Here is a 23,198-nt window from a genome sequence, read left to right on the forward strand (position 1 = left end):
GGAGGAAGGGGAGAAGATATTAGGAGTCTGTATTGAGATGCCTATTAGGCATCCAAGTGGAAATGTCTTGGAGGCAGTTGGATATACAAGCCTGGAATTTAAGGGAGAGGTCTAGCCTGAAGGTCTGTTTGGGAGAGTCCCATCTCCATGCAAGGAGCATGAATGAAGTATTCAGAGCCATTAACACTGGAGGCACAAGGGAAGTGGGTATAGATGGATAAGAGACGAGGATGAGAGGATCCAGGAAAGAAAACAAGGTGGAGGAAAGCAAGGTAACTGTGGCTTTCTGAAAGCCAAGTAGCTGTGCACGGTGGCTCACGCCTGTAATCCCAGCACTTTTGGGAAGCTGAGGTGGGTGGATCACTTGAGGTCACGAGTTTGAGACCAGCCTGGCCAACATGGTGAAACCTGTCTCTACTAAAATTACAAAAATCAGCTGTATGTGGTGGCACATGCCTGTAGTACCAGCTACTTGGGAGGCTGAGGTAGGAGAATTGCTTGAACCTGGGAGGTAGAGGTTGCAGTGAGCTGAGTTCGCGCCACTGCACTCCAGCCTGGGTGACAGAGCAAGACTCCATCTCAAAAAAGAAAAAAAGGAAGTCAAGTAAAGAGTTTCAAGAAGGAGTGATCAACTGTGTCAGACACAGCCAAATCATGAAATAGGGCTGAGCATTGGCTATTGGTTTTAGCGACATGGATATCATTGATGAACTTGACAAAAGCAGTTTCTATGGAGAACTAGAGGAAAGCATGACCATCTGATTGGCGTGGGTTTAAGAGTTAATGGAAATCAACATCATTAGTCATTAGGGCGGCGCAAGCCAAAGCCACAATGAAATGCTACTTCACACCTGCGAGGAAGGCTGTAATAAAAAAAGTCAGGTAATACAAAATGTAGCAAGGGCGTAGAGAAATTAGAACCCTCATACATTGTTGGTGGGAAAGTAAATGGTACAGTCCCTGTGCAAAACAGTCTGGCAGTTCCTCAAAAAAATTAAACATAGAATTAACATAAGACCCAGCAATTCCATTTCTAAGTATACACCCAAGAAAATTAAAAAGCTGTGTCCACACCAAAACTTGCACACGAATGTTCATAGTAGCATCATTCATACAGCCAAGAGGTGGAGACATCCCAAATATCCATCAACTGATAAATGCATAAACACAATGCAATATAGCCATACTGCAGAATATTATTTGGCCATAAAAAAGGAATGAATCAGTGATAAATGCAACAACATGGATGAACCTTTATATGCTAAATGAAAGAAGTCACAAAAAAAGCACATACTGCAAGATCCCATTTATATGAAATAGCCAGAATAGGTAAATCAATAAAGAGAAAGCAGATGAGCAGCTATCCAGGTCTTAGGGGGACAAAGGGGTGAGAAACGAGAAGTGAGCTGCCAATGGGGATGGGGTTCCTTTTGTGGGGTGACGAAAATGTTCTAAAATTAGATTATGGTGGTGGCTGTGCAAACCTGTAAACTTACTAAAAACCATTGGGTTGTACCCTTTTTTTTTTGAGATGGAGTCTCATTCTGTCACCTAGGCAGGAGTGCAGTGACATGATCTCACCTCACTGCAGCCTCCGCCTCCCAGGTTCAAGTGATTGTCCTGCCTTAGCCTCCTGAGTAGCTGGGATTACAGGCACATGCCACCATGCCTGGCTAAATTTTTTTTTGTATTTTTAGTAAAGATGGGGCTTCACCATGTTGGCCATGCTGGTGTCGAACTCGTGACCTCAAGCGATCTGCCCACCTCGGCCTCCCAAAGTGCTGGGATTACAGGAGTGAGCCACCGCGCCCGGCCGAATTGCACACTTTGAACGAGTGAATTCTGTGCGAGAGAAATTGGAGACAAATATGGACAACTCTCCCAAGGAAATTTGCTATTAACAGAAATAGATATGGAACAGTTGTTTCTGGGGAAACTGAGGTCAAGAGAGGGAGTCTTAAAAATGGGAGAGTAACAATATGTTCGGATGCTGATGGGAAAGGCTCCGAAGGGAAAGGAGAATTGACGGAGGATCAGGTGGAAGGAACTGCTGGAGTGAAGTCTTGGAGCAGACAAAGAGGACATAGGGTCTGGTGTCCTGATGGAAGAGGTTGGCATTGGCTTGGAGCACAGACAGGTCACCCTCAGCAACAGCAAGAAGGTGGAGTGTATGCACACAGGGGCAAGTGAGTGGGAAGACGTGGAGATGAGGACTCCGGCAAAAGTTTTCTCTTGTAATCCCTATTTTCTCAGTGAGATAGGAAGTCAGCTAAGAGGCTGGGGGAGGGGGTGCTGGAGGTTTGAAGAGAAAAGGGATGTGTTACCCTTCTGAGTAGACGGGCATCATCTGCAGTACCTGACAGTGCGGCAGGTGGCAGGTGCTTCGTAAGAACCTGTGAATGAGTTGAGTAACCCTCACACCAACCCTGCCCCATGGGATTAATAATCCCTGTTTTCAAAAGAGGGAACCCCTGGTTCCAAGGAAGGAGAGTGTCTTGTCCAGGTTCAAACAGCTGGCACCCAGCACTGAGCCCAGCGTCCCCAATTCTCAATCATCCAGTCCCCTTAGTTCTCAAAAAAGGAGGAGACTCAGGGAAAATAAATAAAATTCTTTATTACATCCTGATCACACAGTAGAAATGGAGATTAAATAAGAACGAGGAGAAAGCAGGACCCTTTCCCCTCCGCTCCTCAAATCCCACACCCTGACCAATAAATACCCCTCCCTAGAGACCCAGAAGTCCCAGTCCCAATATAGTCCAGACTGAAGAATCTTGGGCTGCTGACCCCCTCGTTTTGCAGAGGAGGGAAACTGAGGCCCAGAGAACCACCCAGCAAGTTCGTGGCTCGGGGGCCCTGCAGGTCTCCTCTGGCCTCCCCTGAAGACCCTTGAGGCGGCTTCCGCGTGGGTGGAACTCACACCTGGACACGGTAGCCCCCGGTCCGCCGCCGGCAAAGCCTCCGCACGCCCACCCAGTACAGCGTCAACATGACCACCCAGTAGCCCACGTAGGCGCCGGCCCCCGCGGCTAAGTGGTAGGCCTCCGCTGCACGGGAAGGGCCGCTCCAGTCGGCCCTGGCCTCGTGTGCCACACTGCGGACCAGGCCCCCAAGCAGCAGCAGCGCCCAGAGCGCCAGGGGCAGCAGAGGGACGTAATTAGCGGCCAGCTTCCGCCGGCCCGAGGTGCCCCAGCCACTCTGGTTCATGGTGACCAGCGCCAGGAACTTGGCGGGCAGGAGGCCACACATGTAGAGGGGCGCATAGAGCGACAGCAGCACCATACGCAGGCAGCCCCGCAGCCAGGCCGCAAAGGCCGCCTTGGCCAGTGCCACGCCCTGCACGCATAGCAGCACCCACAGCAGCGCCCACGGGCGGCCCGCATAGAACAGACGCAGCACCGTGGCCGCCACGAAGAAGGGGAACAGGCCCGAGACCACCGCCTCGTAGGTCATCCAGGCGTGATGCCGGTGCCACCAGAGCGCGTTGTACAGCCATTCACGGAAGTACGACTTGGACCAGCGAGTCTGCTGACTCAGCCAGCGCAGGAAGGACGAGGGTGTCTCTGAGTAGCAGCGAGACCTGGAGGTGTACCTGCATGGGCGCGAGGAATAAGGACATCATCGCATGCTCCCTGGGGCCTGGGCAGGATTCGGGAGGCAGAAGTGACCACTATGGATAGCCACTGGGGGCGAGTTTCTGAACCTCTCTAGGCCTCAGTATTCTCATGTGTAGAATAGGGTTGATAGGCCGGGCATGGTGACTCACGCCTGTAATCCCAGCACTTTGGGAGGCTGAGGCATAAGGAGTTCAAGACCAGCCTGGGCAACATAACAAGACCCCATCTCTACTAAATAAGCAAATAAATAAATAAGCACCAATGGGCAGGATGCAATGGCTCATGCCTGTAATCCCAGCACTATGGGAGGCTGAGGTGGGGGGATCACTTGAGGCTAAGAGTTCGAGACCAGCCTAGGCAACATAGTGAGACCCCATCTCTAACAACAAAAAAACAAAATAGCCAGGTGTGGTGATGTGTGCCTGCAGTCCCAGCTATTTCGCAGGCTGAGATGGGAGAATCACTTGAGCTCAGGAGTTTGAGGCTGCGGTGAGCCGTGATCATGCCCCTGCACTCCAGCCTGAGCCTGAGCAACACAGAAAGACTCTATCATTTTTTGTTTTTTTAAGATGGAGTCTCGTTCTTGTTGCCCAGGCTGGAGTGCAATGGCACAATGTCAGCTCACTGCAACCTCCGCCTCCTGGGTTCAAGCGATTTTCCTGCCTCAGCCTCCAGAGTAGGTGGGATTACAGGTGCCCAACACCATGCCCAGCTAATTTTTTATATTTTCAGTAGGGACGGGGTTTCACTATGTTGGCCAGGCTGGGCTCGAACTCCTGACCTCAGGTGATACACCGCCTCAGCCTCCCAAAATGCTGGGATTATCGGCATGAGCCACCGCGTCCGGCCTAAGAGTCCATCTGAAAAAAAAAAGGTTCTCATATGACAAGGATACTGTGAGGATTAAATGAAGATTAAACGCCAAGTGCTTAGGACCAGTAGATAGTATTTGCTTAATAAATGTTAGTTACTACTGTTTTTACTGTGACTAATACCATTACTATTGCCGTTACTAATATCATGTTGGTTACTGACACTATTACTAATACTATTACTAACATATTACTAATACTGTCATGCTTACTATTACTGGCAGTCCCTATAGTGAGGAGCAAGATGGGCGTGGTTGCTACCCAGGGTAGTCTATGTATTGGAACTTCTCAAGGGAACCATCAGGCCTCCTTCCTGTTTTGTGGCAGACATCGTTAATCAATCCCTGCACAGGTTCCAGCCAAGCCCACACAAGACTAGAATCGTGGGCATTACTTGACAGTGTCCAGTCTCCTTCCCCTGTGTCACTTGGCATCCTCAGTGGCCTCCCTGCTTCCGACCTTGCCTTCTGCAGTCCGTACCCAAAACAGCTGCCAGAGGGATCCCATTACAACATGTCACTTCTCTGCTTAAAACCCTCCCATGGCTCCCTCATCTTAGTCAGAGTCCTTAGACCTATAAGCCTTTCATGAGTGGACCCCTTGTTGACTCTCCATCCTCCTCTCCTAATACTCCCTCAGTTCCATGCTCCAGCCACACTGTTCTCAGCCTTGAGCCCCATCCTACTTCAGGCACTCCACTTAACACTTCACTCCCCACCCCAAAACTTCCTATCCATCCCCCTGCCTGGCATTATTTATCTCCATAACACATATCATGAACATACTGTATGTTCTGCTTATTTACTTCTTGTGTGTCTCCCCTACTGATGTAATCAATTGGTGTCCTATCTGCCTATTGCTGTATCCCCGCAGCTTAAACATTCTAGGCACCTAGTGAATATTTGTTGAGTGAATTAATTCATGGATTCCCTTGGATTATCCCAAGTTCCGTCTGGGTCTTTCAGTGGACCTGACTTTGCAGAAATCACTCTTCTCTGAACTTCACTTGGTCTAGATCATCCTCCCCTGAGTCTCATGGAATTACTTGTCTTCTCTTGAAGAACTTGCTAGAGTTCGGGTGCTCCTCTTCTCTCACTTGATTCTTTCTCCACGGCTCTCTCACTAGTTAGATCCCACTCTATCCATTTGTCTCTTGCCCTTCCTACTTCACTCCCCACTACCTTAGTCTCCATGGCAGAACCAACTCACCCTAACTCAATTCTAGGTGGAATTCTCTACCCTCACCTTGCCTCTCTTGGTAGAGTTCACTGCATTCCATGGTTCAATGCAAATGCCAGCCTTGTCCCTTATAGCATCTTCCCCTCTTCCCTAATATCTCACTTGATAAAGTCCATTGGCTCAATGCAAATGGCCCCTCTGCCCATTATGGTATCTTCCTCTCTCCTCTAAAGTCTCACTTGATAGAGCCCACGGTCTGGTGAGTTACTTTGGATTTGGAGAACTCTCAGCACGCACACATGCTGGGATACTCATTGGCCTCCACACATACCCGACCACCTGGTCCCCTCAGCTTACTTGGTAGCATAACCCATGCTGAGCATGCGGTTGGTGAGGTGCCGGTCGTCCCCAAAAGTACAGTGGGTTCCCAGGAACTTCTGGTTGTACCAGGCCTCAAGAAACTGCTGCAAGAGGTTGTTCCTATATAGGCCTGGGTGAGGGGAGGTGTGAAAGAGTGTCAGTCTCTGCTGTCACCAACATCAACTCCAGTGCTGTTTCCAGCCCCAACCCCATCTCCAGTTCCAACCCCATCCTCAGTCATCATAATCTCAATCTCAGCACTATCTCCAATCCCAACTCCAGCCCCAATCCTGTCCTCAACCTCATATCCACTCCAACTTGCCTGTCATTGAACTATACCCATTGTGACTGCAAACCTGCCCACCCCAGTCTCATCACCAATCCCATATCCATTCTCAGCCCCATCCAAAACCCACTGCAACCTCAAACCTGGCTCCAACTCTGTCTTTGACTCCAAGCTTATCCCATCTTTTTCCCCAGGCCCAGCCCCAATCCCCATCCATATCCTTTCTCCAATCTCACTCCCCACACCAAACTCAGCTCGAACCCAAGCAGCATCCTCACCGCCAACTTCCAGTTTTATCCCATCCCCAGTTCCTGCCCTGCTGCATCTTTGTCCCCAACCCCAGTCACATCCTCAGCCCCATCCGGCTTCCCTTCTCCCTTTCCACTCCATCCACGGCCCTCCCAATCTCTGCCGCTGCTTACCTAGAGGACCGCTGATGCAGGACACACAGTGGAAGTAGCTCTGACAAGCCCGCTCCACATTGAAGGCTACCCAGTATCGCAGGCTGCTTAGGAAGCTGACCCAGGAGTCCAGAGGGTTAAGGATCCGCACGTCCCCACCAACAGCCCCTACCCGGGGGTCCTCGTCCAGGACCTGCACGAGCTCCAGCAGTGCCATGGGGTCCAACCTTGTGTCCGAGTCACAGACCTGTGAGGTGGAAGGGGACAGGATCAGCACAGACCCCTGCATCGGACTGATGATTGAGAGGAGGGCACCAAAGGGTTCAATGCAGCTGGGGCACTCTGCAACCGATCTGAATGCAATTTTGAGATTTTTTTAGTCATTTTCAATGTGCAATCACAGTTTAACATGTACTCCAAGATGCACATCCTTGTATGAACATGAACAATGAGACATATACCATCTCCTCTGGTGTGTGAGTGAGACCCCGACTTGCTACTAAGCAATAGAATATGGCAGAAGTTATGGGATATAACTGCCACGATCATATTACCTAATATGGAAATGGTGAATAGGTTTTGCAATGTAATTAAGTCCCCAAATCTCTTGACTATAAGTTAATCAAAAGGAGATTATCCTGGGTGGGCCTGACCTAATCAGGAGAACCCTTTAAAAGCAGATCTAGAAGTCAGAGAGTCTCCTTGCTGGCCTTGAAGAGGCAAGCTACTGCTACCATGAGTTCTGTGGCTGCAAGAAAATGAATTCTGCCAATGAACAAATACATAAGCTTGAAAGATAACCCCAAGGCTTAAAAAAGACCCAGCTCTAGCTGATACCCTGATTGCAACCAGCTCCAGCTGATACCCTGATTGCAACCTGGTGATATCCTGAAAAAAAGGACCCAGCTGAGCTGTGCTGACTCTTGATTCATAGAAACTATGAGGTAATAAATGTGTTTTGTTCAAGTTGCCAAACATATGGTAACTTGTTATGCAGCAATGGAAAACTAATATAAAGCATTAGAATTGCTACACCAGGCCGGTTGTGTGGCTCATGCCTGTAATCCCAGCACTTTGGGAGGCCAAAGTGGGCAGATAACCTGAGGTCAGGAGTTTGAGACCAGCCTAGCCAACATGGTGAAACCGTGTCTCTACAAAAATATAAGAATTAGCTGGGCATGATGGCAGATGCCTGTATACCAGCTACTGGGGAGGCTGAGGTGGGAGAATCACTTGAACCCAGGAGGCGGAGGTTGCAGTGAACCGAGATTGAACCATTGCACTCCAGCCTGGGCAACAGAGTGAGATTCCATCTCAAAAGATTGCTACACCAAATGGGATGGATGAATGAGTACATAAATGAAATTAGTCTGAATATCGAATACATAGATAGATGGCTGAATGGATGAACAAAAGAATCTCAACACTGAAGGAGGGGAAAGGAAGGAGGGAAGAAGGAAAGAAGAAAGGGAACAAATCTCCACATTTAATAGATAAATGAATGAATAAATGAGCAAATGATCTCCATATTGGATGGATAGATGGGTGTATGAATGAGTGAGTGAAGAAAAGAATTTCTACACTGAATGAAGTAAGGAAGAACTTTTATTTATTTATTTAAGATGGAGTTTTGCTCTTGTTGCCCAGGCTGGAGTGCAATGGTGTGATCTCGGCTCACTGCAACTTCCACCTCCCAGGTTCAAACGATTCTCCTGCCTCAGCCTCCCAAGTAGTTGGGATTACAAGCATGCACCACCACGCCGGGCTAATTTTGTATTTTTGGTAGAGACAGGGTTTCCCTATGTTGGTCAGGCTGGTCTTGAACTCCCAACCTCAGATCAGCCTTCCAAAGTGCTGGGATTACAGGCATGAGCCACCACGCCTGTCCAGGAAGAACTTAATTCTATATTGAATGGATGGAAATGTGGATAGATGGATGGATGCATGAATGAATCTCTATATTGAATGAGTGGATAAATGAATGGAGGAGTGAATGAATGCGTGAAATTAAGAATCTGCCTCCAATGGGTGGATAAACAAAGGAAGAAATGACTCTATACTGAATGTATAAATGAATGAAGGAATGAATATTATCCATATTGCATGGATAGGTGGATGGATGACTGAATGAGTGAGAGTGTCTACACTGAATAAAGAAAGGAAGGACTTATTTTATTTTTTAGATGGAGTCTCGCTCTTGTCGCCCAGGCTGCAGTGCAATGGCACGATCTCAGCTCACTGCAAGCTCCACCTCCCAGTTCAAGAGATTCTCCTGCCTCAGCCTCCCGAGTAGCTGGGATTACAGGCACTCGCCACCACGCCCAGTTAATTTTTGTATTTTTAGTAGAGACAGGGTTTCAAGGGTTGGCCAAGCTAGTCTAGGACTCCTGAGCTCAGGTGATCTGCCCACCTCAGCCTCCCAAAGTGCCCGGCTAGAAAGACTTAATTTTACATTGAATGGATGGATAACTGAATCATTGGATGAATGGATGAATGAACGAATGAATCTATTGAATGGATGGATACATGAATGGATGAGTCAAGAATAAATGAAATTGTCTCTTCCTGGAATGCGTAGGTGAATGAAGAAAGGAAAGAATGCCTCTACATTGAATGGGTAAATGAACGAAGAAATGAACGAATGATCTCCGTATTGGATAAAGGGATAGATGGACGGATGGATGGATGAGTGAAGGAAAGAATCTCTCCACTGCATAGATGAATGAATAAAGAAAGGGAGAGAGTCACTCAAATCTGTACACTGAAGGAAAGACCCCAGGAAAGTGGGATCCGGGTGTTCGAGTCACGAGTGGGCTGAGGGCTCCTCTACTCACCTGCACGTAGTCCACCGAGTCTCCGAGCGCCTTGAAGGCGGTGTACATGACCTCGCGCTTGCCGCCCCAGCGCTGCGCCACGCACACGCACCTGCGAGTCCTCACCAGCGCCTCCACCGCCAGCCGCCCGGGATCCTCCGCCTCCACCTCCCGGTAGGCTCCGGCGCCCACCGCGCCCGCCGCGGGTTCCCAGGGCTGGTGGTAGTTGCCGTCCCACACGTACGTGGCTGGGTCCTCGTCGGCGAAGACCTCGCGGAACATGTCTACCATGTAGAGGTCCTCGGGGCGGTTGCCGTCCACCACCATAAGGACGCGCAGCCGCGCGCGCGGGTACAGCAGGGCGCGGGCGGACACCAGGCACTGGCGCAGGTACGCGGGGTCCTCCTGGTAGGCGGAAATGGTCAGCGCCACGCTGCGCGCCGTGGCTGCATCCAGGCGCCCCCGTGCCGCCGCGCGCCGCGCCGCCGCCGCCACCCGCCGATGCTCCAGGTACGCGAAGAGGCTCTGCGCCAACAGGTGCGCCGAGAGGAAGGCCCCGTAGAGGCCGAAGGCCAGGAGGCCGTAGCGATCGGAGGCCAGCGGCACCCCGGCGGCGTAGGCCCAGGTCATGAGGCCCAGGATGAGCAGGGCGAAGGCGATGGTCAGCACTCTCCGGGCCAGGCCGGAGCAGCGGCGGGCTGCAGGAGTGGGCTTGGGCGCGTCCTGCTGGGAGCGAGAGTGGAAAGGAAGGGGCATGAGTCCCGAGGGCCTCCTCTGAGAGAAGATTACAAAATCCCTTCCTTGCTTCCCTCGTTCCTTTCCCCTTCCCCTCCCCTCCCTTCCCCTTCCCTTTCCTCCCTCTCTCCCTTCCTCCTTCCTTCCTTCTCTTTTTCTCTCTCTCTCTGTGTCTCTCTCTCTCTCTCTCTCTCTTGCTCTCGCGCTCCCTTTCTCTCTCTCTCTCCTTTTGTGTGTTTTTTTTTTTTTTCTTTTGAGACAGGGTCTCATTCCAGCCTAGTGGCACAGTCTGGGCCTACTTCAGCCTCAGCTTCCCAAACTCAGGCTCAGCCTCCTACCTCAGCCTCCCTAATAGCTGGGACTACAAAGCGTGCGCCACAACTCCTGGCTAATTTTTAAATTTTTGGTAGACACGGGGGTCTCCCTACATTACCTAGGCTGGTCTGGAACCCCTGGGCTCAAGTGACATGGCTGCCCCGGCCTCCCTAAGTGCTGGGATTACAGGGATGAGCTACCTCGCCGGACCCAGAATCATTTTCATTAACGAAAATAATTGGGGCAAATAGCTATCTAGGCTTCATGCTGATTAGATTCCTTCTTTTCATTATTATTTATTTATTTTTATAGACAGCGTCTTGCTCTGTCGCCCAGGCTGGGGTGCAGTGGCAGCATCACAGCTCACTGTAGCTTCTAACTTCTAGGCTCTGGTGATCCTCTCACCTCAGCCTCCCAAGTAGCTAGGACCACAAGGCTGGAGTCACAATGCCTTACTAATTAAAAAAAAAAAAAAAAAAATTTAGAGGAGGAGTCTCACTATGCTGCCCAGGCCCCAGTCTCCCAAAGTACTATGAATACAGGCATGAGCCACCAAGCCCAGCCTGATTTTGTTCCTTCCAATACAATTTTTTTCCACGTTTTGAAATCTCTTAAATCCGTGAGGACGATTGCATGCAATGGAGTGTCACAATTTAATTACCAGGGCGTTTCCCTCCTCTTTCTTAGTGGCACATACAATGAGGATTTATCTTCCAATTAAAGGTTTCTTAGGGTTGAGACAGTAATAATAATAACATGTACTAAAAAACCAAAATGCTATGTACCAGTCCCTGCTCTAAGCCTTTAAGATAAACGAATTTATTTTAATCCTTACAACAGCGCTATAAGGTAGGTACTGTTATTATTATCCCCATTCTACAGATGAGGCAGCTGAGTCACACAGAGGTTCAGCATCCTGCCCAAGGTCATCCCTGGAAAGCAGAGGAGCCTGGATTTGAACCTTAGGAATTGAATCACTAAACCTCAACCTTTAGCCCTCGGCAGAGCCCTGGGGGACAGATAGTGCTCGCTGCCACCATACAGGTGGCCAAACTGAGGACTGATTGGCCAGAAGGAGTGACTTGCACAGGGTCAGCAGCCCACGGTGGAGGACTCTTCTTTCTGACTTTCCAGAGGCATAGCCTCGTTCTGCTTTTCCACTGCCCAGCTCCCCAGCAGAACAGGTGCCCCAGTAAATGTTGCTGGAAGAGCCCAGAATCAGAGGAAAGAGTACTTTCCGTGTGCCAGACACTACTGTACAGCAACCTTTATATATATATAGAGTTTTAAAAAATTGAGACAGGGGGCCGGACACTGTGGCTCACACCTGTAATCCCAGCAGTTTGGGAGGCCGAGGCAGGTGGATCACCTGAGGTCAGGAGTTGAAGATTAGCCTGGCTAACATGGTGAAACCAAAATACAAAAATTAGCCAGGCTTGGTGGCACATGACTGTAGTCCCAGCTACTCAGGAGGCTAAGGCAGGAGAATTGCTTGAACCCCTGAGGTGGAGGTTACAGTGAGCTAAGATGGCGCCACTGCACTTCAGCCTGGGTGACAGTGCAAGACTACATCTCAAAATAATAATAATAATAATAATAATAATAATAATAATTGAGACAGGATCTTGCTGTGTTGCTCAGGCTGGTCTTGAACTCCCAGGCTCGAGCGATCCTCCTGCCTTGGCCCCCTAAAGTACTGGGATTATAGGCGTGAGCTACTGCACCCGGTCTCTACAACAACCTTATAGGGCAGGTACCTCTACTATCTTCTGTTACAGATAAGGAAACTGAGACACTGAGAGGCAAATACTTTTACCCAAGGTCACTCAGGTAATAAGCAGTGTTAGAAATAAAACTCAGGCAGTCTGGCTCTGGCATCCCCTCTACGCTAAACTGCCTCCTACGCCACCAGTTCCTGCCTCATAGGCTTACTGTGGGTTATTTAAATGCGTCATTAAGATATAGATCTTTGTGTCCAATACAGGTGTCACCAGCTACATGTGTCTACCAAGCACTTGAAATGCAGCCAGTATCACCGAGGAACTGAGTTTAAAATTTAATTTTAATTTTAATTCATTTAAATTTTAAAAACTCTTACTTGATTCAGTTATTAGAAAACTTTTAAATATGTTTGGAACAAGTTGCATCTATGATGCTCCTTTTGTAACTGTAAATTTTATAAAATCTAAACACAGATTAGGTATTTCCAATGAAAAGGTAGCATCTAAGTGAGAAGCGCAATAAACACACTGGATTTTGAAGCCCAAGTCTGGGGAAAAGAAAGTGAAATAGCTCATTAACATTTATGTATTGATTACATATTGAAATTACCATATCTCATACGTAGCAGGGGTCGGCATGCTAAGACCTGCTACAGCCTGCAGGCTAAGAATTTTTTTTGATATTTTTAGATGGTTTTTAAAAGCCAAAAGAAGAATAATAGTTTGTGGAGCATGAAAAATATGAAATTCAAATTTCAGTGTCCTTAAAGGAAGCTTTATTTGCACACAACCACATTCATTGGTTATACATCATCTGTGGCTGATTCTCCATTTACAACATGGAAGTTGAGTACTTTCAAAAGAGACCAGATGACCCCCAAGAGCCTCAAATATTTAATATTGGGCCCTTTATTAAAAAAAATGTGCTGGCCCCTGACACACTGGGTTAAATAAAAATATATTATTAAAATTAACTTCACCTGTTTGTTTTTACTTTTTGAAATGTGGCCACAAGAACATTTTAAATTAGATATTGTGGTTTTTGTTACATTTCTAGAGGACAAAGCTGAGGTACAGCTTTTAAACTCTCAACATTAAACATTATTCTTTCTTCTCGAATCCCCCTTCTCTCTTCCTTTGCCTCAAACCTGGCCTTGCCTGAGTTCCTAAGGATGGCCCAATTCATGCTAGGGATCCAGAGAGTTGATTCTAGAAACACAGATGAACACACGTGTAGACACGCCCCCCACACGTGAACTCACACGTGATGAGTGACACACAGAATGAAATTACTTGTGTTCTACAGGATGACCCCAGACACCCACTTAGGCCAAACACAGCGACCCCGTGACCCCCACTGACGGCCACACAGGTGAACCTGCAGGCACACACCCCTCCGCAGGCAAAAGCAACACCAGCAAGGGGATGCCCACGTGGCCGCAAACACACAGAGCCCCAACTGAGAGTCTGGGGCAATGGGACACACAGGGAAGATTTCAAGAGAAATAGTAGGTGACTGTCAAGCTGATACTGAACCAGATGAAATTGCTGTTCTTCCAAGTTTTGAGTGGCTCAGTATCGGTGATTTCATTTGGTTCAACTTAATAGCTATTGAACGCATGAAACAGAAATCCATTCCCACGTGCCACAGGCAAATCCAACTCTCTTTCTTACTCAGTCTCTTTCACTTGCTCACTGTCTCACTCCCTCTTTCTGTCTGCCTCCCAGGGAACACAGACATACACAAATTTATAGCAAGATACACAGATACAGAAATACAGACGTGGCACATCTCACCTACATGTACTTGGGATGGCCGCCCACACAGGGCAATATATACACAGACCTGCACACTCAGCCTCACATGCTCACTGTCCCCTACACACATATGGTCACTGTCACGCACATGGATACACACATGAAATCATGTGCACACAGTTCCCCAACACTCGTGGTCACACATATGGCAGTAGTTTCCCCCACATGGCTGTATACACACACACACACACACACACACACACACACAACCTGTGTCATCGCAGTGGGTCTGGCCGGGCACTCTCTTCTCTCCTGCTTGCTCTCCCAGCCTCTCTGTGGCCAGAGAGCTGCAGGGGGGTCATTTGAAGACCAGCACAGGCGGGGGCGGGAGCAAGTGCTGACGTCAGTCAGGCTAAGCTGGGCCAGGGGCTCTGAGGTCACGGCCGGGCAACTCCACCCGCTTCCCGCTATTACTCCCACCCCGCTCAGCCAGACGGGCCTCCCTTCCCAGGCCCCCATGTCTACCCGCGCCCCTCCTCTAGTCCTCTCTGCCATCGCTCCCCCTCCTCTCCCAGCCTCTCTCCTCTATGTCTTCTTCTCTCTTCCTCCCCACTCTTGTCCCTTGTCTCCCCTGATTTTTCTGTTCCACCTTGCTTGCATTTTGGGGGTTCCCCTCATCCCCTATCCCTGTATTTCCCTCCGTCCCTTTCTTTCTCCCCAATCCACTATTTATCCTCATCTCTTTCTTGATACCCTTATCTCTCTCCCCATTACCACATTTCTCCAAGTTTCTGTCTTTCTCTCCATCCCTTTCTTCCTCTCCACTTCTCTTGCCTCCTGTCGCCCTCATTTGTTTCTCTTCTTACTTTAAAGCTCTCCCCACCTCCCCCTTCTCACTTTCCCCAGTCACCCCCGCCCTGCCTCTCCCGCAGCCGCCTCTCCTGTCCCCAGAATCCATCTCTGGGTTGGGCCCCCCAGGGACATGTCTCAGCAACTGGTAGATGGAACGAAACACACACGTGCGTGCTGTGGGTGTGCCTGTGTGTGCGCTGGCCCAAGGCACGGCTGCCTGGAATCGGAGCTGTGAGTGAACGTCTGTCTATTCGGTGCCTAACTGATGTGGGTCTGCGTGTGTGCACCAGGGCCTGGGGTGGAGGGCTGGAGCACTGGGGTTTGTATCCCCAGGGACTCAGGGATGAACACAGAGAGTTGTTGGTCAGCTGCCCCTGGGGATCCAGCCGGGGTCTGTCAGTGCTTTCACCCATCAGGGAAACTGAGTCAGAGGAAGGGTGGAAAAGAGATGCGGGACCTGGGGTGCCCAGACCCGAGCCCCTCAGGACCAGAAGATCTGTGATAAATGTCTGTTTCCATGCCCTTCTTTCTATGAATTTTTAAAAAATTATCTGTATCTAATTCTGTTCTTCTCTTTCCTTCTCTTACTGCGAACTATTGATGTCTCACTTTCTGCCTTGGTAGCTGCCTCTTTTTCTCCCTGCCTATGACTCGGATGACCTTTGGTGTCTGGCAGGGTCCAGCTCCAGGACAGGCTGAAAGACTTGGAGCAGCAGAGAGAAATTCCCCCGTCCTCTCTCTTTGTCTGCCTCTCCCCGAGTCTCTGTTGTTTTGTATCTGTCTCCCCATCTCTGTTTCTCGGTCCATCTATCTGGGTCTCTGCCTCTGTGTATTCCTGTCTGTTTCTCCTCCTCATCTCCCCTCACAACCATTCTCTCTCTGTTTTTACCCAGGAGTGTCTGTCCCTTTGCATTTCTGAGGTCTCCCTGACTTTCCTCTTGTGTGGCTCTCCCTCTTTCTGAGTGACTTTCTCACTGTGTGTCCGTGTGTGTGTCTCTTTCTCTCTGTCTCTCTTTCTCCTTCTATCTCCCTCTCTATCTCTGTCTCTATCCTCCCTCCATCTCTCTGCATCCCCATCTCTTTTCTTTTCTTTCTTTTTTTTTTTTTTTTGAGATGGAGTCTCACTCTGTCACCCAGGCTGGAGCGCAGTGGCATGATCTCGGCTCACTGCAACCTCCGCCTCCCGTGTTCAAGCTATTCTCCTTCCTCAGCCTCCCGAGTAGCTGGAACTACAAGCATGCACCACCACACCCGTATGTTTTTAGTAAAGATGGGGTTTCACTATGTTGGCCAGGCTGGTCTCGAACTCCTGACCTCAAGTGATCCATCTGCCTTGGCCTTCCAAAGTGTTGGGATTACCGGCGTGAGCCACCACACCTATCTCTTTGTGAGACTCTATCTCTGTATGTGTTTCTCTCTCTCTCTCATTCACTGTTTCTCTCCATTTCTCTGTTTGTGCATCTTCGTCTCTCCCTGCAGTTCCATCTCTTCCAGCCTGTCCCGGAGCTCTCCCCTGCCGGACACCAAATCCGCACACCCTGGGCTTTTCCCGAGGAGGATGTGCCAGGCCAAGCCTCTGCCTGGGCCTGGCTGTCAGGGAGAAGGTGCATTCCCAAGGACCCCGAACGCCCCGCCCACCCACCAGGGCGGGCCGGGCTGTGTCTGACGCTGTTGCTGGGAGCCGGGCCGCCTGGTGTCTGGCTGTGTCAGGATGATGGATCCTCAGATGATCTGAGGCCAGCCCAGAGCAGAAGGGGAGGGTGAGTCCTCCGCCCAGTGGGAGGGGGCAGCACAGGCCCTTCCCCAGAAGTGGGGCATTTGGCTGCCCAGCCCCCACCCCGCCCTGCTCGGGTGGAGCAGCTGTATAAAACCAGATGTTTCTAAAACCAGAGTGCAGATGAGGAAGGATAACCAGGGCTTTAATTCTCAAAGCTTCCCTCCTCTGAAACCCAAGAGTCCAGGTTCCCAGCCCCTCCTCCTTCAGACCCGGGAGTCCAGACCCCAGCCCCTCCTCCCTCAGACCCAGGGGCCCAGGCCCCCAGCCCCTCCTCCCTCAGACCCAGGAGCCCAGGCCCCCAGACCCTCTTCCCTCAGACCCAGGAGTCCAGACCCCCAGCCCCACCTCCCTCAGACCCAGGAGTCCAGGCCCCAGCCCCTCCTCCCTCAGACCCAGGAGTCCAGACCCCCAGCCCCTCCTCCCTCAGACCCAGGAGTCCAGGCCCCAGCCCCTCCTCCCTCAGACCCAGGAGCCCAGGCCCCCAGACCCTCTTCCCTCAGACCCAGGAGCCCAGGCCCCCAGACCCTCTTCCCTCAGACCCAGGAGCCCAGACCCCCAGCCCCTCCTCCCTCAGACCCAGGAGTCCCAGGCCCCCAGTCCCTCCTTCCTCAGACCCAGGAGTCCAGACCCCCAGCCCCTCCTCCCTCAGACCCAGGAGTCCAGGCCCCCAGCCCCTCCTCCCTCAGACCCAGGAGTCCAGACCCCCAGCCCCTCCTCCCTCAGACCCAGGAGTCCAGACCCCCAGTCCCTCCTTCCTCAGACCCAGGAGTCCCAGGCCCCCAGTCCCTCCTCCCTCAGACCCAGGAGTCCCAGGCCCCCAGTCCCTCCTTCCTCAGACCCAGGAGTCCCAGGCCCCCAGTCCCTCCTTCCTCAGACCCAGGAGTCCCAGGCCCCCAGTCCCTCCTCCCTCAGACCCAGGAGTCCCAGGCCCCCAGTCCCTCCTTCCTCAGACCCAGGAGTCCAGACCCCCAGCCCCTCCTCCCTCAGACCCAGGAGTCCAGGCCCCCAGCCCCTCCTCCCTCAGACCCAAGAGTCCAGGCCCCCAGCCCCTCCTGCCTCAGACCCAGGAGTCCAGGCCCGCAGGCCCTCCTCCCTCAGACCTAGGAGTCCAGGCCCCCAGCCCCTCCTCCCTCAGACCCAGGAGTCTCAACTCCCAGCTTCCTTCTCCCTTGGACCTACATGTCCAGACCCTAGAATTTCTTGCAGGAAGAGATGACCAAGGCTGGAAGCAGCCCAGACAAGTGCTGAAAGACAGGGAGCAGTGAAGCTGGAAACTCCCACAGGAGGCCGGGGCTGGTGGTGGAGAGACAGGTAGGGACCCCACACCCCTCACTAACACCCGTGGCTCCTGGAAACCCCCGCTCCTGTGGTGGCTGTTCTCCAGTTCCTGCCCTGGGTCCACAGTGGCCTTCCCAGCATTTCAGCCACCATCAGGAAACCTCAGGGTACAGCTTACAGAATACCTGGACGGAAGGAGCACAGGGTGGGAGAGGTAAGGCAAAAATGGAGCAAAGGCAGAGCAGAAAACATTCATTCATTTTAGGGACATCTCCTGAGCCCTGGTGGACGGGGCTGGGCTGGGCGATGCCGGGCACACAGAGATGACTCAGCCCTGGGCCCTGCCCTTGGGGAGATGCCAATCTGGTGGAGAAGACAGCTGTGTAAACAGAGGGCCACAAAACAGTGCAAGGATGCACCAACCCAGCCCAAGAGTCAGGGAGGGCTTCCTGGAGGAGGCGATGCTGGCTGATGAGGAGTTAGCCATGGTCAGGGTGGGGGTGGAAGGTGGGGCTAGAAAGGGGCATCCAAGGCAAGAAATGGTGTGACCAGTCAAAAAAGTAAGGGCAGATTGATGCTGTGAAGCACAGTGGGTGAAACAAGGGTGTGGGGGGTTGAGGGTCCCTAGTGAGGTCCACCCATTTGGGTTTAAAAAAATTTTTTTGGCCAGGCACAGTGGCTCATGCCTGTAATCCCAGCACTTTGGGAGGCCAAGGCAGGCAGATCACTTGAGGTCAGGAGTTTGAGACCAGCCTGTCCCAAATGGTGAAACCCCATCTATACTAAAAATACAAAAGTTAGTCGGGTGTGGTGGCATGCACCTGTAATCCCAGCTACTCAGGAGACTGAGGTGGGAGAGTCACTTGAACGAGAGGCGGAGGTTGTAGTGAGCCAATATTGCACCACTGCACTCCGGCCTCCCGTCTCAAAAAAAATTTTTTTTAACTAAGTAACAATTATACATATTTATGATATACAGCATGACATTTGCTATATATATAATCGATTGTGAAATGGCTAAGTCAAGCATGCAACATATTTAACGCATGCAACATGTTGGGTTTTGAATGCAGGAGTCAGAGGCTAGGACTGCTCTGGTGGCACTGGGGAGCCATGGAAGGGCTGTGAGCAAGGGAGGGGCAGGATCAGCTCTTGGTCTGAGCAAGGGCTAAACTGGAGGGAGAGACAGGGGCTCTGGGCCAGGATGAGTCGCTGGGTGGTGGGGTTGCATCAGAGATCCCTGGGGCTTTTCCAGGGTAGAGAGGAAGTGTGAGTAAGGTTGGGCAGAGGTGCAGGACCCCGAGGATCCAGGACCAAGAAGACTGGGAGATGGACACAGACATGGCGGGCTAACTTGCCAAACCCCTAACCTCAGCTAGTTCTGGTTACAGGTGCTCTTCCCTTTGCTCCATCTCAGGCAGGTACCTCCTGGGGAACCAGTGAGGGCAAGGGGCCCCTGGGCAGTAACCTGAAGAGATCCTTGTTTTATTAAATGCTTGAATCCAGGTAGACGGTTTCTTTGCTAGGTGTCCTGGGTTGGGAAGGGAAATGCACATTGCGGGGATCTAGATAACTAGAGACGGAGGAGAAAAGGAGGTAGGGAGAGGGAGCAAAGACAGAAGCTGGCTCCCGTGACCATATTCAACAGCAAAACCTGCCCTACCCCTGGATTCCTGACCCACTTTACTCTCCTCTGCTTTCTCTTTTTCTTTTTCCCCATAGCATTGATCCCCTTCCTATATAACGTGTAACTTGCATAAGGTACGTTTGGTATCGTTTTTGTACAATGTGTGTCTTCCTGGTTCGAATGCAAGCTCTAGACAGGCAGCTGTCTTTATCTGATTTGTTCATGGCTCATTCCTCAGCGCCTGGACCTGTGTCTAGTACCTGGTAGGTGCTCAACAAATATGTGTTGAACAAATGTGTGAGGTCGGGATAGAAAGTCAGATTGGTGGATGGAGAGGGGAAAGAAAAAGGAGAGCAGCCAGGCACGGTGGCTCACGCCTGTAATCACAGCACTTTGGGAGGCCAAGGCAGGTGGATCACTTGAGGTCAGGAGTTCGAGACTAGCCTGGCCAACATGGTGAAGCCCCGTCTCTACTAAAAATACAAAAATTAGGCAGGCGTGGTGGTGCACGCCTGCAGTCCCAGCTACTCAGGAGGCTGAGGCAGGAGAATCGCTTGAACCCAGGAGGTGGAGTTTGCAGTGAGCCAAGATCACGCCACTGCACTCCAGCCTAGGCAACAAAGTGACTTTGGGGGAAAAAAAAATGAAGAGGAAGGGAGGAGGGGAAGGAGAGATGAAGGAAGAAGGAGGAAGGAGAGGAGGAGGGAGGGAAAGAGAGGAGGAGGGAGGGAAAGAGAGAAGGAGGGGGAGGAAGGTCAGAAGAGGAGGAGAATGGAGGAAGGAGAGAGAGAAGGAAGGATAGGGAAGAGGGGGAGGAGAGAAGTTGGGGAGAGAGGGCCCAGCAGCTGGGACCCCCACCCCACCCCTACATAATAGTTCTATGGGCACCACTCAGAGTGGCCCGTCCTGGGAGGATGCGTTGAGGAGCTCCGGGGAGATGGGACCTTAGACAAAAAAGACTCCAGCATCAGCACAGACCCCAAGTCTGGAAAGAGACTGCCTCTGGACTTCCAGGAACTCAGAGCCCTGGATGGGCTAGAGTTAGACGGAACCTTTCCTCCCCCACACGCATATTCTGGGAAACCCCTAGGCTTCCATGATTCCGCTGAAATCCAGGGAGGGAGGGAGCCTAGCCAGCAATGATGACTGTACGTCCACCTTCTGCCTCTAGCCAGTGCCTCTGTGAGAAACTGTAGAACTTCCAGAGCTGGGAGGAGGGAGAGAAAGGCCTGGAGGAGGAGGGCCCTGCCTGTATCCAGTGGAAGGCACTTTCTACCCCGGCACCCACCACCTCTCCTGCCCCTTTCCCTGGAGAGAAACAGAGACAGTAAGAGCCCAACAGAGGAAGAGGGAGGGAGGCGCTTCCTTTTGCAAAAGCTGTTTATCCTCTCCAGGGAAGCAAGACAGGAGGAGACTCATTTTCCAGATAGGGAAACTGAGGTAAAAGAAGAGTCGTTTCCTGGGACAAGTGATACAGCACACAGGCAGCGTGGCTGGGTAACAGAAAACAGGCATTAGGCATTAAATCACTAGACTATACCCTGCCAGTCACAGAGGAAGGAGGAACTAGGGGCTTAGACTAAGATCTGAGAGCCTGGATTCCTGGGTCTGAGGGAGGAGTGGCTGGGGTCTGAACTCCCTGGTCTGAGGAAGGAGGGGCTGGACCTGGACTCCCAGGACTAAGGGAGGAGGGGCTGGACCTGGACTTCTGGATCTGAGGGAGGATGGACTGGGGCCCTAGACTCTGCATGCGGGGCTTAAAACCTAGATGACGGTGCAACAAACCACCATCGCACATGTATACCCACGTAACAGACCTGCACATTCTGCCCATGCATCCCAGAACTTAAAGTAAAAATTGATTTGATGCATTTTAGGGAGAAAGGAGTTACAGGCAAAGTCGTAAATCAATACATGGAAGACATACATTGGTTTGGCCTGAAAATGCAGGATATCTTGAAGAGGAGCGGGCTTACAGGTTACAGATGGATTCAGGGATTCTTTGGTTCGCAGTTGGTTAAAGGAGTAAGGGTCTGCTTAAAACCTGGAGTCTGCAGAAAAGAATGTTTTACGATAAGGATGCAGTGTAGCAAGATTGATGGCCCTTAGAAGTGACTTAACACTTGCCTTAGGTCTTGTATGTAATTTGGTATGTTATCATCACAAAGAGTGTTTTGTCAATCTTATTTTACCTATAATGCTGGTCTTCTGTCGTTTCTAAACTCCAAAAGGGAAGGGATATAAGAAGGCGTGTCCCACCCGCCTTCAAGTCACGGCCAGGAACTCAGTTTTTAGGTTTCTCTGGGATCCCTTTGGCTAAGAAAGGGTCTTGTTGAGTCAGTGTGGTGGTGGTAAGGTAGTCGGAGGGAGGGCCTTAGGATTTTATTTTTATTTTATAGCATGATTGATTAAATCATTGGCCACTGGTGGTTAGTCAATCTCCAGCCCCTCTCCCCTCTTGGAATTTGGGGCATGAGGCTAAAAATTCCACTGGGATCACAGGGTTCGTCTCTCTGGCAACCATCCCAGATCTGCCCAGATCTGCCTCGTTAGTATAAACTCAGGTGTGACTGATAGGGGCTAATTATGAATAACAAAATGTGCTTTTCTCACCTCCTCACTCAGGAAGTTACGAGAATTTTAGGAGCTCTGTGCTAGAAATTAGGGGCAGAAAACAAATATATATTTATTGATTTTTAGACAAGTTTTCACTGTGTGGTCCAGGCTGGAATGCAGTGGTGCAGTCACTGTTCACTGCAGCCTCGACCTCCTTGGGGATTAAGATTTCAACAATGAAGTTGAGGGGACCCGAACACTTATTCCATCACAGTTAGTGACCTGTTCTTGGCATGGAGCCATTTCATTCCTCTGAGCCTCTCTTTTTTCATCTGTAAAATGGGACTGTCTCAATTTGTCCTTCATAGGAGAGCCCTCAAGGTTAAGAGAGAGAGAGTCTGTCTGGCACATTGGAATATGAGGTGAGTTTAGCCATTCCTGAAAGAGTAGAGGCTGAAGGTCTCCAAGACTAACGCAGGTGGTAACAGGAGGATGCTTCCCTGGATACACCACCCCTTCACCCTCCCTGGATACCCCACCTCTCCTCTGAGGAGTAAGCCAGGTTGGAGCTGGGAGGAGCCCACACTCTGTCATGAGACACCCCTGGGTTCCAAGGCAGGCAGCCTTGTGCAAGCTACCTCCTGACTCTGAGCCTCCCCCTCCACCTTAGCCACCTGCAGACAAGGAGAACCCTTCCCCATGTTGATGCAGGGAGTAGAACTCTGTTTGGCATCCACTTAATCCCTGGGCCCCAGCTTCCTAGTCACTCAAGCTTGGGGCGAATAGACCCTCTAACCTGGGCCATAGCAGAAAGCTCCAAACAGTTTGGTGAGCAGCCACACTGTGCAACACAGAGAGTGTGTCATCAAAGGGGCACGCCTGTGGGCTCCAGATAGAGGACACAGAGCTGCAGAAGTCCAGTGGCCCCTTTCTGTGAGCTGGGCTGCAGGCACCCGCAGTCCAGAGGCTCAAAACCACAATGCTGTCATTCCCAGTGAATGCTGTAAGACGAAGAGGAAGTAACGCGGCCGTGGTTTCCCATGAGGGGATT

General features: G+C 50.9%; 2 protein-coding genes across 21 annotated transcripts in view; one reads left to right on the plus strand and one right to left on the minus strand.

The window, feature by feature from the left end:
• Positions 1-2,594: 2,594 nt before the first annotated feature.
• On the minus strand, positions 2,595-21,644 carry HAS1 (hyaluronan synthase 1). 3 transcript variants are annotated; one of them, XM_077981131.1, is made up of 5 exons: positions 21,519-21,644; positions 9,550-10,251; positions 6,737-6,962; positions 6,026-6,158; positions 2,595-3,592 (listed from the first exon to the last, which is right to left on the minus strand). In XM_077981131.1, the coding sequence occupies exons 2-5, from the start codon at positions 10,156-10,158 to the stop codon at positions 2,917-2,919; spliced, it is 1,644 nt and encodes a 547-aa protein (XP_077837257.1). In that variant the 5' UTR covers positions 10,159-10,251; positions 21,519-21,644; the 3' UTR covers positions 2,595-2,916. The 3 variants fall into 3 exon arrangements, with proteins under 3 accessions (XP_077837257.1, XP_077837256.1, XP_014980199.3); XM_077981130.1 differs by lacking the exon at positions 21,519-21,644 and adding an exon at positions 14,328-14,677 and having other exon boundaries at positions 9,550-10,254; XM_015124713.3 differs by lacking the exon at positions 21,519-21,644 and adding an exon at positions 14,328-14,675.
• The window catches only part of FPR2 (formyl peptide receptor 2), a 37,015-nt gene continuing 30,613 nt past the window's right edge, over positions 16,797-23,198 (plus strand). For 2 of the 18 annotated variants that reach the window (XM_077981143.1, XM_077981154.1), the window contains exons 1-2: positions 16,803-17,620; positions 17,807-17,997. The gene's annotated coding sequence lies outside the window, so the exon portion shown is untranslated. Of the gene's footprint in view, positions 17,998-23,198 lie in introns of all 18 variants that reach the window. The other 16 variants (XM_077981136.1, XM_077981148.1, XM_077981137.1 and 13 more) reach the window with 13 other exon arrangements.

This window comes from Macaca mulatta, chromosome 19 (genome assembly GCF_049350105.2).
Source record: "Macaca mulatta isolate MMU2019108-1 chromosome 19, T2T-MMU8v2.0, whole genome shotgun sequence".
Lineage (NCBI taxonomy): Eukaryota > Metazoa > Chordata > Mammalia > Primates > Cercopithecidae > Macaca > Macaca mulatta.